This window comes from Perca flavescens, chromosome 11 (genome assembly GCF_004354835.1).
Source record: "Perca flavescens isolate YP-PL-M2 chromosome 11, PFLA_1.0, whole genome shotgun sequence".
In the NCBI taxonomy this organism is placed as follows: Eukaryota; Metazoa; Chordata; class Actinopteri; order Perciformes; family Percidae; genus Perca; species Perca flavescens.
In genome coordinates this window covers 34,975,723-34,992,455 of record NC_041341.1, presented here as the reverse complement: position 1 = coordinate 34,992,455, position 16,733 = coordinate 34,975,723, and the positions used below count along the sequence as shown (strand labels likewise).

The window sequence follows — 16,733 nt, the reverse complement described above, 5'->3', positions numbered from 1 at the left end:
TCTATGGTCCTGGTAGGCTTAAATTGACTTAACAGCGCCACCTGCTGTTGTGGAGTGCAAATGACAGGACATTTGTTAGTAAATTTACTTGCATTTGTGTGGATCAGCAAGGCGGAAAATTAGTGCCAAAAGTCACGTGACAGTTTTTTGTACTTGTAGAATTTGTTTTGTACTTGAAGGATATTTTTTGTCATTGAAGAAATACTTTTTTGTATGTGTAAAACATACTGTATTTGTTTGATAGGTAGGTTTGTTATTTGCAGAACAAAATGCATTAGTTTGTGAATGATGTTTTGTATTTGCAAACCACACTGAGTTTGTTTGTGAATCGTTGGGCGTGAGTAAAACACGTTTTGTGTGTGTGTGTGTGAGGTTTTGGCATGATTCTAACTCCATAAATTTACAATACTCAGATTTTCCAAACTACTGGGCTCAGCATAAATAAATTAGTAGCACAATTGACAAGCACAAATATGCAGACTGTGCTGTGTTGACACAAGCTGATGATCTTGTACAAGTGTCCACAAGATGATGGGATGGCTGATTTAGCTGGTTCAAGACCTGTCAACAGGGTTAATATGGAGCCTTGCAGCTCCTGAGGTTTGGTGAACCCTCGTTCAGTTATTTCCCCACCATGCTCCTGAACTCATCAAAGACGTCCTGATTGTGATTAAACAGGATTAACATTGTGAGGGATAAGGCTAAACATGCCAAATTGACCAGGCCAATGTCAAGACAGTGATCCTCTGATGAAACATTAAGCAGGCATTTAGCCTTACAGTTATGTTGATTTGACCCTGCAATGATTTGCTGTTTTCTACACAGTCAAGACAGAGATGACTGGCCGTCATGGTAATACAGATCTGCTGGCTGAGCCCTTGATTCAGTTGTTTAAGGAAACCATTAAAAATGTTAAAGATGGGTTTACCAGAAAAGAAAACAGTGGAAATAGCCGTGTTTGACCTTGCCCATGCTGCCAACAAGAGTTCTCTGTGACACAATGTGCTCAGGAGAGTTGCAGATCTGCAGAGGCCAGAAAGGGAGCGGTTGATTGATGATCGGTTCAATTTAGCATCCTCAGCTGGTAGTTTGACATAACCAGAATCACACCAATCCAATAGAAAGCATTGCTTGTTGTCTGTCTGTGTCACTTTTCCATCTCTTCACCTCGCTACACTTGCTCCTCCACCTTGTTGTGGTCCACATCCACAGTAGGGGCCACCTGCATAGGCTTGCAGCAGCCGGCACAGACGTACTTGAGGAAGCAGAGGTAGGCACTGCCAGACACGATGACCGTGATGATGATGATGATAGTGGCGCCGAAGGCTGGCGACACAGCGTCTTCAAGGACAGATTTGAGGCCTCCCATGCTGATCCCACCAGAGCCCCCGCTTAGTAGGCTCTCGTCAGGCCCACTGGTATCTTGACCTGAAACAGAGAGAGGAGGTCAAAGGTCAGAGTTCAATTCAGAGTTCATTTGCATTGTTGGTATCAGGACTGTTTTTATCCACACAGTAGTGCGACCGTCTGGAAGGGTGTCTAAGAGGCATGTTACGTTTTTGTAATTCATTTCAGATGCTCAATCTATTTTAAGTCTGACTGCCACACTGACTTCCATTGTGCACATTACATTTACAAACAAACTAGTCTATATTGACGACGATTCATTTAGGGGATTGCTCTGGTGCCGCTGCAAGATCCGCCGGATGTCCCTCATTTTCGGCCAGATGTTCGTCACCTTCCACTTTCTTATGTGTTGCCGTTCTAAACTCCGGTGGATTTATGAGCATTATGGCTCCACAGATCTCTGCAGGGTGAATTGAGACAGCTAGCTAGACTATCTGTTCAATCTGAGTTTTCTTTTGCACAACTAAAACAACTTTTGAACGAGCACGTTCCACCAAAACAAGTTCCTCCCAAGGCTATTTTGCTGAGGCACCGTTGTTGCGTCCGGCGCTTAGTGCCGCCCAAGACAATTGTGATTGGTTTAAAGAAATACCAATAAACCAGAGCAAGTTTTTCTCCTATCCCGGGTTGCTGTGTGGACTAGCCAGACCTTTCTAAGCAGCTCACTATAAACAAACCAACAGCTCACACTGCACTACTAGCGATTATAGTGGGCCAGAACAATCGATTACGCCAAATATCCGTGTTTCCCCTATTCACTCTCAGTAGCGCACTTCTGTGAGTCCATGCACAAGGCAACTGTCTGTGGTTAGTTCACATGCCTGTAATAAAAGCAGGGCAGTCACAGACTATCTGGTGAAGTCAGTGAACAGGTGAAGATCACATTCTCGGGAGCCTACTGGTTACAAACGTGCTCGGTAGTAAACATTGATAACGTGCCGCAGAGCCAGTGTTTTCAGCTGAGCTAGACAGAGAATATTTGGCTAAAATAGATTGGTGAAAAAATAGATCGAAATTAATGTAGCCCTGGTGTGTTTTAGGTGGAGTGACTGTGGCCAACTAAAAATAGCCTTTGAAATGCTTGTCAGCAACCGCCTTAATTTGGGATGCAGTTAACACACCAGTTCCCAGGGTTTCCCCACCTGCCAGATCCAACTTTGACCCTTGTGCACTACACACCTAGCACGGAGGGGAGTCTTTAAGATAAATATATAAATAGGGGGAACTACACTGAGAGGTGACACTAACTAATGTTTGTGCATATCCAAAAACCTGCCAATACTGTTTTGTCTGTCAAGTCTTTCATAATGTTTAAAAGTAGCTGTCTTAATCAGAAAATGCTATATTTGGGAAAAGGCCTTATTCTGATTATCTAAATGACTTAAGCTGTTAACGACCTGCATCATATTCAGAATATTGTCATATTTGAATAAGTGGAATATTACTGTGCCTGTAAACATACTCACTGTAAGGCAATGTGGTAAATTGTAAATATTGAATCAAAAAACATGGTCAGGAGTAAGAAAGTCTGACACTGGTCATAGGTAATACCTGTACCTCAGTAAAGAAATGACAAAGACTGCACGCTGAGCAGACATGCCTGTAAAGACGATCAGAAATCTGAATAACGTTTAAATCACTTGTATGAACTGACTACTTCTGTTCCATATAAACATATCCTTAATAATAGTAAAGCCTTGAAAGTAAAGCCTGTATAATAAGATCAAACTTATTGCCACTAGTGGATGTCTGGCCTAGCGGTCGGTGCACAAGGCCACGCACCAAGAGCCAGGGTCTGCCTGAGGTTTCTGCATCCCAAAATGTCCCAAAATAACTTGTTATGATTTCACACTATACATAACATTTTATTTAATTGAATTCAAAGTGGTCAAACAGCCCTGGTTGGTTAGGGAACATTGCAATAACAGAATAATGTAAAAATATGCCAGAGAGTGAACAGCAGTACACTGAAAAAAATAATTTTGTGGTGTAGTAATATTTATTAGGTTAACTGTCAACATTTTTATTTTCTAATTGTAAGTATCAGTGAGAACTGGAATTATTCAAGTAAAACTAGATATGCCATTCATGTAATAAATACACTGTGTGGGAAGAGTAAGTTTTATTATGTATTTTCACATAATATTCAAAGGTTTCATAGTCATTGCACATGAACTTAGAAATTCCAAGTAAGTTTCAATAGTGTTTTGAATCGGCAAGATGCGCCTTGTGACGCCAGATACAGGGACGATGCGCCGTTGTCCGCCAAAACACAAGAAGACGACGACAGCGGTCTTGTTTAATGGAGGCAGGAGCAGCTAAATCATCTTAACGGAGTTAAAATATAATATGATCCCACTTGCCATTATCACACATCACGTATCACTGTAGCTTAATTTTACCATGGTCACTAAAGGCAAAGTACCTGTGGACTTGGGTCGTGCACCCCAGGGGTACAGCAGTCAGACCTTGCTGTCCCCTTGGTAAGTGCGCAAGTTATGAGCTCCACCATCGTTATACAAAACGAGTGGTTTATTTTGTTTATGAAACGTATAGCTTCCGAACGGTCGAGCACGTTCTTTTAATGTAAAGTTGACGGTGGTTTTCTTTATTTATATAATGTGGCCAGTGTGACGCGTGTTGCTAGCTAAACAGCTAGCTAACCTAATTTTATTTTGCACTTGCAGTAAGACGTATGTGTGTGTGTGTGTGTGTGTGTGTGTGTGTGTGTGTGTGTGTGTGTGTGTGTGTGTGTGTGTGTAAACCGGGACTGACTGTATGATATAGATATATATCATTAATTCACAGCTAGATGCTGTGATTAAATGGCGGGTTTGCCAAAATGATGAGAGTTTCTTTCGCATAATTAACACAAGGCAACGACAGAGTAGCCTACACAACCGCTACACATAGGAGCGGGGAAAGGAGAAAAAAAGTTTCAAATATCCGCAGCATCTCTAGGTCGGCTTGGAGAGGCCGCGAGTTTCACAGCAGCCTCTGCCAGACCTCACCAAAACCCTGATGCTAATTATTATATATAAGCTAAAGAGAAGCTATCGTTTTTGTTACTTTTTGAATCCAAAATAAAAAATGCTGAGACAGTCTATGCATCTGCAGAGCAAACAGAGGACGGGAGAGATGTTCATTCCCACAAAATGTCAGTTTATCATGTTAAATATGATTTAATTTATTGGAATTTCAGATTTGATTCTTACTGTGGCTGTATATTTATATTCCATATATGAAAATACTTTGTGTCATACTTCAACTAAAAGAACCACCACTTGTTGAAATTATGCATTTACCATCTTTTTGTGTTGTTATATAGCTACTGATTAGCCTTAAGTATCTGAAATTCAGATAAATTTGTGGGAATTTGAAAAAATTAAAATGATCTATCCAAAAACATTTGCTGTGATAATTTGCTTCCACAAGATTTAACATATGTAGAAATGGTTTTGATTCTGTAAAAACTGAGAATGGTGTTAATTAATATTTAGTAATCAAACATTAGTGACATATACATAATAAAAATGACTATTTGCAGTTTGGAATCACATTGAGCTGAATTCAACTAATTTTATTCATTTATCAATTACATTTTACTCAGTTTTGTTTGAATAAAATCAGCTGCGGATCATTAAGATGAATTTAATTATATTTTATCGGGAAAGTCAAAGATGCAGAAAATTAATAAATTTTACTCATTGGGAGGTCTTTGGATTTAATCACCTAACACTTCCGCTCCAGCTATTTACAGCCACATGGACATCGTCATCGAACATATATACTGCCATTTTCCCAAAGGTAAGACTTGTTTAATTATTGTAAGTTGTAAACATTTTTCAACGAGTTGCTGTAACAGTTAGCAATTGAACATTGTTTTGCATTGCTTAAAGTAAAAATAAAGGTATGTTAGCCTAACTTAACGTTAGTGATTCTAATGTTTAGACTAAAAGCATGGCAATGAATGACTGAAAAAAGTAGTCTGTTAAATATCACAATTTCATGTGACTTTTCCAAGTATAACTTTATAGACAATGACCTTTAAGATACCAGCTAATTCTACTTTTGCCAATATTCTACTGTTTTCCACCCTAACAAGCTAAATTATTCCTGGCACGCTCTGGAGCAGGGGGCCTGTGCCTCAGGCCCCCCAAGGACCCATCCTCCCCTCAGGCCCTAAAAATGAAAATTGAATATTGATATTAACAAGCATTGTTGATAAATTAGCTAATGATTAGTGTCTTCACATAGATCTGTTACTGTGTTTTAAAGGCAAACTGGCACATTTGTCATTTCTGGAGGGTGTGCTACAATCCCAAGTTCAGTTTCAGAGGCTCTACTCCCAAGTTCACAGAGGCTCCATGTAATGTTAGCCACGCAGTTTCATGTCTCAATTCACGGTAACATACAACGAGGCACAACAGCAGATGGCATAAACTTTTTCAGTTTTTCTCTGTCGGAGTATACCTTCAAACCGGTTTCAGCACGTGCTGACAGATTACACCGGCGAGCTGCGTCTGAGGTCAGTATATTAGTGCATGATGCGGACTTTGCGCTACCAAAGAGAGGCTTCTTCCGTCTGTTTGCAACAACAGATTTAACACTATTATGTTAGCATGTCATGCTCAGTAAATCCAAATTCTGTCAACAACGTGTCTCCACAAAACAGAGTAAATCACTATTTTAGGCGATGGACCTTCTTGTAGAATAATAAGACCAAAATAAATACCAGAAAGACGGACCGTATTCACACGAAAAAAAGGATCATAATACCTTTTATAAATGATTTGCCTGATAATTTTTCAACCACTTATAGGTGGAAGTGAAGGACACCCTTGAAGGCTTAAAAGACAAATGATAAAAACGTCACATCACTGGATATTAGAATTTTTTATTCTTATCTGCAATTATTGCAATTAATAATTACTGTTGCAAACCACAGTTTTTATGATTTGCCATATTTTATGGAAGTAAATGGCCTGTAAGTGTGTCTGACTAGTTTGACTTTGTGTCAGAGGCTACTGGGTTATTTTAATGCAGTTCTGTACTTACAGTAAGAATAGTTAATTATATAGGTAGATGTTATCGTGGTGTGGTGGTCTGTCACAGACTAACTACTCTTTACCTGAGAAAGATCACCTGTGGTTGAAACAATTGTGGTACTATGAATGCCCATAAAGTACAAGACAGAGGTGTGCCACCTTTTCTAGTATGCCAGGTTCAGCTCCTTGTGGTTACACATTTTCACTTTGTTGCTTGTGTGTTTTGTATGTTCCTGACAGAAATGTGCATGATAATTTTCCAAACCTGTTACCTCAGTGACAAACAAGTGTAAACTGTTGGTGTTTGTTTCGTTATTCCTTATATGTTATGTAATTGTAAACTACAAACTTTTCCAATTGAATTTAAGCTCATTTGAATTTCTTTCCAGGTGCATGAAGAGTCTGACTGAAATCTGTCAACAGGTATGTGTTTGACTCGTATGCAAAAACAAAATGCTGTGATACCATATTTCACATAGAGTACATGTTATATAAAGTTTATACACGGTTTCTTTTGCAATACAATATTTGATTATTAATATATCTTGTATCAACCTTTGCTGGTTAAAAAGCAGATTTGCTGCAGTTTTGATTTTCAATGATCAAAACCTGTAGTTCCAACTTAAATTTGAAATTTAAACAGCAGAAAATATAGAAATACTCATAACATAGGCTATTTCTCATAGACATACAGTTAAGTGATGATAACACATTGTTTGTACATACTTTTTCACACCCTAGTTACCATTTATGAGAATTGTATTACGTTGAAACTAATTAAGCAAATTTTCTTTAAAATAGTTGATTGCAAAACTTTAAAAACAATTTTTTAACATAATATGTACACAACATCAACAAACACTAAAAAAACAATACTGAAATCAAAGGTGCCCAATCTCTTACATGTCATGATACATTATTTCATTATTAGACCTATTAGTGATGTAGGCTACTAGTTATACAGTAAGTTAAAAAGAACTTTTTATTTCTTACTACCTTAGGTTTTGTCCGATGGGATGGCAGTGTAAGATCTGCAAGTCTTTGTCTGCCAAAAAGGGGGATCTACTAAAGCATTACAGACTACAACACGCAACATCTGGTCGTGGGCAATCCCAGCCATGTCTATATGACAGTTGCCCTTGCACATTTAAAACTCAGAGTGCCCTTCGCACACATTTGTCCAGGTACCATGCAGCTGAACAAAGTCTACAGCCAGGAATAATCTCTGCTTTTAAGTGTATAGTTTGCAACGCTTATGTTTCTACAGAGAAGGACTACTTTCAGCATATTGGAAATCATCTGAAGTGCCACGAAACAGTCTTTTGTGTATTTGAAGGATGCGACTTTCGGACAAATATATACAACACATATCTGAAACACAAAAGCAGAAGACACAAATCTTATTCTTTGAGTGATTTTAAGCAAGATGTGTATGAGAGTCACCATAACCAGACTTTTGACCATTCTGATGTACCAGAGGCCAGTGACCATGAGGGCAGTAGTTTAAATTGTGATCAGGAAAGTGCATCTTGCTTAGTTCTTCAAAGAATTGCCTTACTTCTGCTGAAGCTAGAAAGCATCTTTAATGCCTCAGGGAAGTGCATTGATGCATTGGTTGAAGACCTTCAGTTCATTTCATCTTCAGCATCTGTTGCAGCTGTTAGAGACATACTTGATTCAGCATTGAAGTTTAATAACTGCATTGTTGACCAGGCCATCCTAACTGACTTGGCAGAACAATTGTGTAACTTCCATCCCATTAGTACAGCACTTGGAGCAGGTGGTCCGCTTGGTTCGGCTTTTAAGAGAAGAAAGTATTTTAAGTTGCATTTTCAGTGTGTTGATTCTGTTGAATATATTCTTGATTCGCAAAAGAACAAGACCTTTCAATATGTGCCTATTCTAGAGACTCTGCAGCAAGTCTTGAAGAATAAAGACATTGTTGAGGGAATATTATCCAAACATTCAAACAGCACTGGATATATTAAATCAATTTTCGATGGCAAATGTTTCAATAATAATGACTTCTATGCTGGAGAAGAAACAAGACTCTCTATAATCCTTTATGTTGACGACTTTGAGGTGTGTAACCCGCTTGGAACTTCGAGAAAAAAACACAAAATAACAGCCGTTTATTGGGTTTTGGCAAATGGGTTGTCCAAGTTGCAATCTGCATTATCGTCAATTCAACTAGCTTTACTTTGCAAAGCTGTTGATGTCAAGCAGTTTGAATACAAAGCAGTTTTGGAACCACTCTTGAAAGATCTTGCCACTCTAGAACAGAAAGGGATTTTCATTTCTAGTGTTGGACAGAATGTTAAAGGCACTGTACACTGTGTTGTAGCTGATAATCTCTGTGCACATTCAATCGGTGGACTAGTTGAAAGTTTCACAGGGCCATACATCTGTAGATTTTGTCTTGGACATTCTTCAGAGTACCAGACACACGAAGTGCGGACTGGAGTGTTTCCACCTCGGACAAAGAAGGACCATAGTTTGCATGTGCAAACTGTGAGAGAAAATCCAAATTTAACACATTGCTTTGGGGTAAAGCGGTCGTGTCCATTGACTGATAAATTGAATAATTTTCACTTTGTCTGTGGGTACCCACCAGATGTGCTACATGACCTTTTGAAGGCATAGTCCCAAGAGAATTAGCATTGTGTTTCCAGATTTTTACCAAGAAGAAGTACTTTAATTTGACTGTACTCAACGAGTTAATCACACGTTTTTCCCTATAAGGGCTCAGACAAAGCCAACAGCCCTCAAGAAATCCCTCAAAACTACATTAATCGCAAAACTATAGGTGGAAATGCCCATGAAAATTGGGCCCTTATACAGTTGTTGCCACTCATTGTTGGATCGCGGATACCTGAGGGTGATCCTGCCTGGCAGGTTCTTCTGACTTTAAAAGACATTGTTGAATTGGTGGTTGCCCCTGTTCACACAGCTGAAACTATTGCATACCTTGACTTTAAAATATCTGAACATCGTGACAGATTCTTAGCTGTTTTTCCTGAAGAGACACTGACACCCAAACACCATTTTTTGGAACACTATCCTGGATTAATTGAAGAATATGGGCCTCTGGTTGGTGTATGGACAATGCGCTTTGAAGCAAAACACAGCTTTTTTAAGCAGGTTGTGAGGCACACTAAAAACTTTAAAAATGTATTGTTGACCCTTTCTACAAGACATCAAATGATGATGGCATACCACTTGTATACAGACATTGGAAAACAGGCATTGTGTGTAACAAAAATATCTGTCGTGCCTTTAGATGTGCTGCATTCAGACATACAGGAAGCTTTAAGAAAAACATCACCGCATCTGTGCACTGTGCAGTTAGCTAACACTGTCAGCTACTATGGAACAAGGTACACTGTTGGGATGATCCTCACCTATGGGTCTACTGGTGGACTACCTGACTTTGCTGAGATTGTTCAGATAGCCATTTTGGACAACTGTATATATTTTATTGTAAAGTTACTTGCTGCCTGGTATGAAGAGCATTTAAGATCTTTTTACCTGGAGGTCACTGGGAAAATGGCTCTTTTGGATCAGCAGAAACTTGGTGACGTCCACCCCTTGGCCGCGTACAGTGTGGGAGGAAAACGCTTGGTTACACTCAAACGTCACATCTGTTGTGCATTTTAGGTAATTGGAATAAATTATGTTAATCTTTACAGCTTACAATATCTATACTGTAGCCCATTTATCACACCAGGCTCTTAATTACATTATTCATTGTTAAGTCTAGTGTCATGTTTAAATTTCTGCTTGCTATTGAACTTTTGTCCTTTCACATTCTTGTCATCTGGCAGAGATGGAGGCAAAGCTCAGAGTAATCCTTAATGACAGAGTTGAGAAGTTGGTCCTTCCATCAGGAATCCCACCCACTGTGGAGGAGCTGCAAACTGTTGTGAAGGAGACCTTTGGAATTTCTGATGAGTTCAGTCTTCAGTATTTGGACTCAGAATTTGAAGATTACTTTACTCTTCATACAAGTGACCAAATTAAACACAAAGACACCATAAGATTGTTCACACTGCCCCAATTATCCTTAACTTGCTCCCACTTGATGAAAGTTTGGGCAGTTCCTTTGATCAACAGTCAACAGACTGTGATTCTGCATCGTATGCAGACTCATCTGCTGGAACGTCTTCTTCACAGGACACCATTATCCTGTCTAGGCGAAATACTACAGAACGATGTCAAGGGTGGCCAAAGCAGTTCCCCATTCCAGGGTTTGCATATGAAACTGAGATGTACCTTGAAAGAGCCACTGAAGACTACAAGAACAATGGAACACTTGTGACTACCTCAAAGATCAAGACAGACATACTTGAGAAGCTGGCTGAAACTATATATACGTATACAGCCTATCCATCAAGTGCACAGATAAGTGATGTTGCTGAGGCACTTGTCAGTAAGTATCCTTGTCTTAAGGAACCCGGCTCCTTCTCAGGTTATTATGGATGGCAACAAAGCATCAAATACAAGATGGCAAATTATCGCACCAAACTCCGAGGCTATGGTGTTCCTGAGGTGATGTGTAATGCACTGAAACACAAGAACCCAGCAAACCAGAAGTCTGCAAAGAATGTAAAAAAACCTCGAAAGACAGAGGTAAACTACCTCCCCCCTTACCCGGCAGGAGAGGATGAAGAAAGTCAAGAACAAGAGAGGATTCAGTTGCTTACTGAAGTAAGAAAAAGGGACAACAACAAATTGATCAAAGAAAAAATGGCAAAATCATTTGCACACAGAAGAAACGAAATCATCAACCTATCACCCAACATAGAAGACATCAAAACCAGATGGCCTGCTCTATTTGAGCCCTCTCAAGTGAGTTACAAGCACAGCTAATTTGAAATATTCCTAGTCCACTGTGAAGGACTGCACTGGTGGTTTTAAATATTTAGCTCATAAATAGAAAAATGTGTTATGTTACTGTCAACTATTTTCTAAATCATATTTTCAAGGTCAAATTCCAGAATGATTTAGATTTTGTTGCATTATATAACTGTACAGTTTCTAACAGAAATCATTTTAAATAATCTTTGAGAGTGCATGTGAGACACTACCAACACTGAAGAGTGTAGTATGCTAGCCAAAATATATTAACATGCTGCACAGATTTAACCCAGAATGTACATGAAGGTCATCATCAAAATAAGATTGCTTCTTGCTAGAGTTGTAACAATAATATGTACAATATGTAATATATGTATTATTTGTCTTTCAGATCCAGGATGAGTTTCACAGAATCACAATGGTGCATCTTGAATCAAAGTTCATGTCTAAGCTGGATGAATACACTCCGAGGCTTCTGAACATCTTCCACTCCAAAGGTGGAACCATGGGGTTGAGGTTGCAGGCCATCCTACTCAAGGTAACCTTAAATGACTATTACGTTTGTATGTTATTTTGTAATCAAATTGCTGTAATATAATGCACGTATTACTTAAATCTACAGGAGGTAGTTAGGAGGTTAGCCTGTGATTCTGATAAAGAGAATTAAATAATATCTAACATTTTTGAAAATAGTTTGTGTACACTCACATTCAATTATATGTTTATTATTGAGGTTATAGTTAAAAGCGGAGCTATACTGGATGACATTGTACTGAAGTGTGTTTGTAATTCTTTGTACTGCATATTTACATACATGTGGGGTTGGAATATTAGTAACACCTCCCCATAGTCCTAGAAAGTCTTCCAATAGTAATAAGCTCAATGCTAAAACATATACATTATTAACACCTCTCTGACCGTGTCAACAAAAACGGAACATTATATCCATCATAACAGGAGACTCTATGGCAGAACAATTGTATTGAACTGCATTAAATTGTACAGGTGCACGAATTTAAAGTGACCACTGAATATACACTATCACTCACAACCAATGGCGCATGTTTGAGACTTGCAAAGTAGTGCTTTGACATGAGTGATTCTGTTCCACGTTGTTGATTGGACACCAAAACCCTCAACTTGCAATGGTTATGTGATTAACAGCCATTTGAAGCATATATGTTTAGGTATATCTTTTTGAAACACTAAACAATTTATTGAAAATGTCTGCTGCGGTCATCTACAAATAATGTGCAACATATATGGTTTACATAACCATATAGCAACTCGTTTAGCACCAGTTATCACTCAGCTCTGTGTACTTATTGCTTAAAGGAATACATTGAGGAACGGCTAGTCTGACTCCGTCCAAAGGTTACAAAATTTGCCTACCAGGACATCTAAAGCTCACAGATTGACATGTTATGTCTTGTTTGTTTAATCCATACAAAACACAGGTGTAAAAATGTTGTGGTTTTATGGGAGTTTACAGTATATGCACTGTTAGTTTGCTGGGACCAAAACCTTTGTTTCACTGGACTGGTCCCTAAGACATTTTGTTTAGCAGTAATGTAAGCCACCTGGTGTTAAAAACTGCAGCTTTAACAGGGCTCAAGACTAACGGCGTCCTGTTGTCCTGGGGACGATAGAAAATGTGTTTGGGACGAAGAGAAGCATTCTGTAGGACGCCTCTAGGACGAAATGGATCGTGTGTGTGTGCTTATTTATTACTATCACTTAGCAAATGACAAACTGAAGCAAACTGAACCTACTGAGCGCTGACTACAATGGAGGCCGTCTTCTCACGCTATTACTACAGTCAGGCCGGACTCACACAAAAGGCTGGCTGCTCATCTGTTCCCGCGGTACAGGTCCATTGATTCTCTCAGTCACAAATGGCTTGCTGACCTTTCAATCACGCTGTGTAGGCTAGTGTCAAGTGACACACATCAATCTTCTCATGCAGTGAAAAAAAAAAATCTATATTCTGATAATGTCGATTAGCGGCAAGAATCATCTCTACCCAGCTAATGCAACTCAGCATACGGCGTAATCGTAAAGTAACCTGCACGCGCTGAGACGCAGCCGGCAGACTCGCTGGTAAAGTTTTGCATTATAAATATCTAAAACCTGAAGCACAATCTGGCTCTGTTTGGGACTGTGAGCTGCAGAAGTTAGCGTGAGGATTTGTGCCGAGATTTCTGCCTGACCACAAGTGTTGGTTTCGGTTTGTACCTCCAATGAAGTGCACTTGTCTCATTCAGTACAGTCTGAAGGGGAGCACAGCTGAGTATAGGTCAGGTAGACTTGTATTATAAAATATTATGAATTCTCATTAAATAATGATGTTAGTCTCATAATATTCTGAATGTGCAGAAACTTATGAACCTGAGCAGAAAACCTGCTGAAACAAAGTCCAGGAGTTTGAACTGAACTGAAAATAAATAATTTATCATCAAGGTAAAAAGGTGCCCCAACAGATAACTTTTCAGTCTTGTTTAGAAATCTTTTTGTTTGAATCAAGCAACATGAATATTAATTTTATCAATTTATAATTATTTATTATGTCACTAACAACTATAGAGGATAATAAAGTAAAGAAATATTGAATTTTGGGACGCTTTACATTAACGTCAGGACGGTTAAAATAGTTTTTCAGGGCAGTTCAGGGACGGAGGTGAAAAAAGTCTGGAGGCCTGTTTAAGAAGTTTTATGTCATTAAATGATTTGTACACCATGAAGTTGAATTATGTTTATGTTTGTAATTTCAGGCTCCAAGCAACCATAGCATCAGCATGACCAGAGATGTTGTCATTCGGTGTTTGATGGTGTACCTTGGGGAATCCACAGATCAACTCTTAAAGGAGTATGATGTAAGTTCAAGAACATGTTAAAATATAAAGAAGGTAATCTGTCTCATCTCTAGGGCTGGGTATCGAAAGCCAAATTGCTTCGATACTGACAAGTATTGAAAAGTGTATGGTCAATCGGTACCAAATTTGATACGTAAGGAATAAATCTCATCAGTGTGATCCAATGATCCAATATGCATGCAGCATGCTTGTACCTAGATTTAATAATGCAGCTGATTGGCTGGCTAAGGTTAATTTAACATCATAGATATGGACCAGGAAAAAGACTACAGTAATACTCCCAGAAACGAGGCTCACTAGGTGACCAGCCTGTGTTGGTGAATGTAAAATAACAGGTGTGCAACGGATCACAAAGTGCACAGACAAGTGCCGGGAAGAAATTCATTTATTTAGCGATGAATTGATTTAATTTCCAAAGTTTTCCAAATATTTACAACTGTGACTAAATTCAGACCATCATCTCTGGTGTCAGTGAATTGTCTTCATGTGGAGCGGTGAGCTGATTAGATCCTTTTTAACTTACCTGGCATGAAAATATGCTTATGGAAGTACATTATCTCAGATTTTATTATGTAATGGAAGTGCATCATGTGCAACAACCAATTTGGGAGTTGTTCAATTAGAACCTTCATCTTTGGGGGTACAGTCTGAAATACCAAATGTTGCTATTTCAGGATGCTGATGAAGACAGTGTGTCGCAGGACCTTGCTGTACAAAGGATTAAAATCTACCACATCAAGACTACTACGCCAGAGGGTCCTGATGACATCGGTATTGTAGTAGAGGGTGTGAAAGTTCTGACTGCTCTGGGTAACTTTCCAAGGGCTTGCTCCATGGTCATTGGCTTGGCATATGCAGTGAATCTTGCCTATCCCAAGGAGGTCAGGTACACGCTTGAAGTCTTCCAGAAACTCCTCCTTGAGCTGGATTATTCAAAGCTGTCCCCAAAAGTGAACAGCCTCAAGAATAAGCTACTAGCTTGAGAACAGGGACCCTCGCAGAATGACAGGGAACAATTAACTCACTGTCAAAACTGTCACATGGTTACCCACTTACTGTGAAGGAACTGCAAACTGTTACTGAAGGAGACCTTTGGAATTTCTGGTGAGTTCAGTCTTTAGTATTTGGACTTGGATTTTGAAGATTACTTTACTCTTCATAAAAGTGACCAAATTAAACATAAAGACACCATAAAGATTGTTCATGCTGCCCTGATTGTTCTCAACTTGCTTCCACTTAATGAAAGTTTGGGCATTTCCTTTTTTTCAACTGTTAAGTAACTAAAAAATATAGATTTTTCAGTGCAACATGTGGTTGTTTAGAAATATCAAACCAACCATACTCATTTTACGGGAGTGGTATTGTGATTTTGAATTTGTATTGCTACAGGCAGCTGTTATTTTACCTTGTGATTCCTCTGTGTACACCAGGGATGCAAATTTGACATGTTTTAATTGAGGAATTTTAACAAATTAATGTGATTGTTTAAGTGAGTCTTATTTTAACAAAAAGTAAAGAAGTAAGGCCAATGGAATTACTTGACCTTATCCCAGACTCCATGTGATATTAATCAATTACTTTTAGCCGTTTTAAAAACATAATGGCCCTGACGATTTCAATTGGCACATAAATGAAAATGTAAGAAACATTTGCAGACTGAAAACATTGTCTTAATTTAAATGCAGGACTAAACCTTAAAGGTCCCATGACATGGTGCTCTTTGGATGCTTTTATATAGACCTTAGTGGTCCCCTAATACTGTATCTGAAGTCTCTTTTATATAGACCTTAGTGGTCCCTAATACTGTATCTGAAGTCTCTTTTATATAGACCTTAGTGGTCCCCTAATACTGTATCTGAAGTCTGTTTCCCATAATTCAGCCTTGGTGCAGAACTACAGCCACTAGAGCCAGTCCCACAATGAGCTTTCATTAGGATGTTCCATTTCTGTGTCTGTCATGCCACGGGACCTTTAAATCACATCACAAATCACTGTGGATAATTTAAGCCAATGACGTAGCAGAAATTAAACACCATTAAATGATTAAACATTTATTAAAAAGAATCCCAAATGCCATTCTATTGTATCCCTATTGTACACATTCATGGTTTCTGCCTTTATTTTTTGTCTTATAGCCTCTCTCTGTGTTTTATTGTTGTATTTTGGCATTTTGCACTAAACAACTTGAAAAATGTTAGACATGTTTAGAAAAAAATGGACAAATAAATGTTTGCCTGCTGTTCTTATTATGCATGATGATTTATTTACCCAATTTAAGTTACCTGTGGTACCAAGAAGGCATGATATTGAGTGTATTATACATAGAAAAATGATGGCAACAAAGTGACATTCAATATAATTGAATAGATTTAAATTAATGTGATACAAATTAAAACTTCAATGTAAACAATTCATTTAGGTACGGATAAATAAGAAACGCAGTGTAAATGTGTTGAATTAGGCAAAAATTTGCTAAAATATTAGTTAGTATAATTTATTTTATGTTAGTGAATACAAATTATTTTTATCCAGATATTTAGAAAATCTA

General features: G+C 38.4%; 1 protein-coding gene and 1 long non-coding RNA gene across 2 annotated transcripts; both read left to right on the top strand.

Annotated features, from left to right (window-relative positions):
- The first annotated feature begins 5,180 nt into the window (after positions 1-5,180).
- LOC114564603 (uncharacterized) lies at positions 5,181-10,461 on the top strand. Its single transcript, XR_003693785.1, has 3 exons — positions 5,181-5,214; positions 6,845-6,878; positions 10,280-10,461. It is a non-coding gene; the product is annotated as an uncharacterized LOC114564603 (long non-coding RNA).
- Positions 10,462-10,514: 53 nt separating this feature from the next.
- Positions 10,515-15,921, top strand: LOC114564601 (uncharacterized). The gene is made up of 4 exons (XM_028592030.1): positions 10,515-11,303; positions 11,704-11,850; positions 14,084-14,185; positions 14,860-15,921. The coding sequence occupies exons 1-4, from the start codon at positions 10,722-10,724 to the stop codon at positions 15,166-15,168; spliced, it is 1,140 nt and encodes a 379-aa protein (XP_028447831.1). The 5' UTR covers positions 10,515-10,721; the 3' UTR covers positions 15,169-15,921.
- The last annotated feature ends 812 nt before the right edge of the window (positions 15,922-16,733 follow it).

Bases quoted from the DNA above. Each gene is read 5' to 3' on its own strand.
- LOC114564601 (XM_028592030.1), top strand. From the start codon at position 10,722: ATGTACCTTGAAAGAGCCACTGAAGACTACAAGAACAATGGAACACTT. The intron at 11,851-14,083 runs GTAACCTTAAAT...TTGTAATTTCAG, and splicing joins TGCAGGCCATCCTACTCAAG to GCTCCAAGCAACCATAGCAT. The intron at 14,186-14,859 runs GTAAGTTCAAGA...TTGCTATTTCAG, and splicing joins AACTCTTAAAGGAGTATGAT to GATGCTGATGAAGACAGTGT.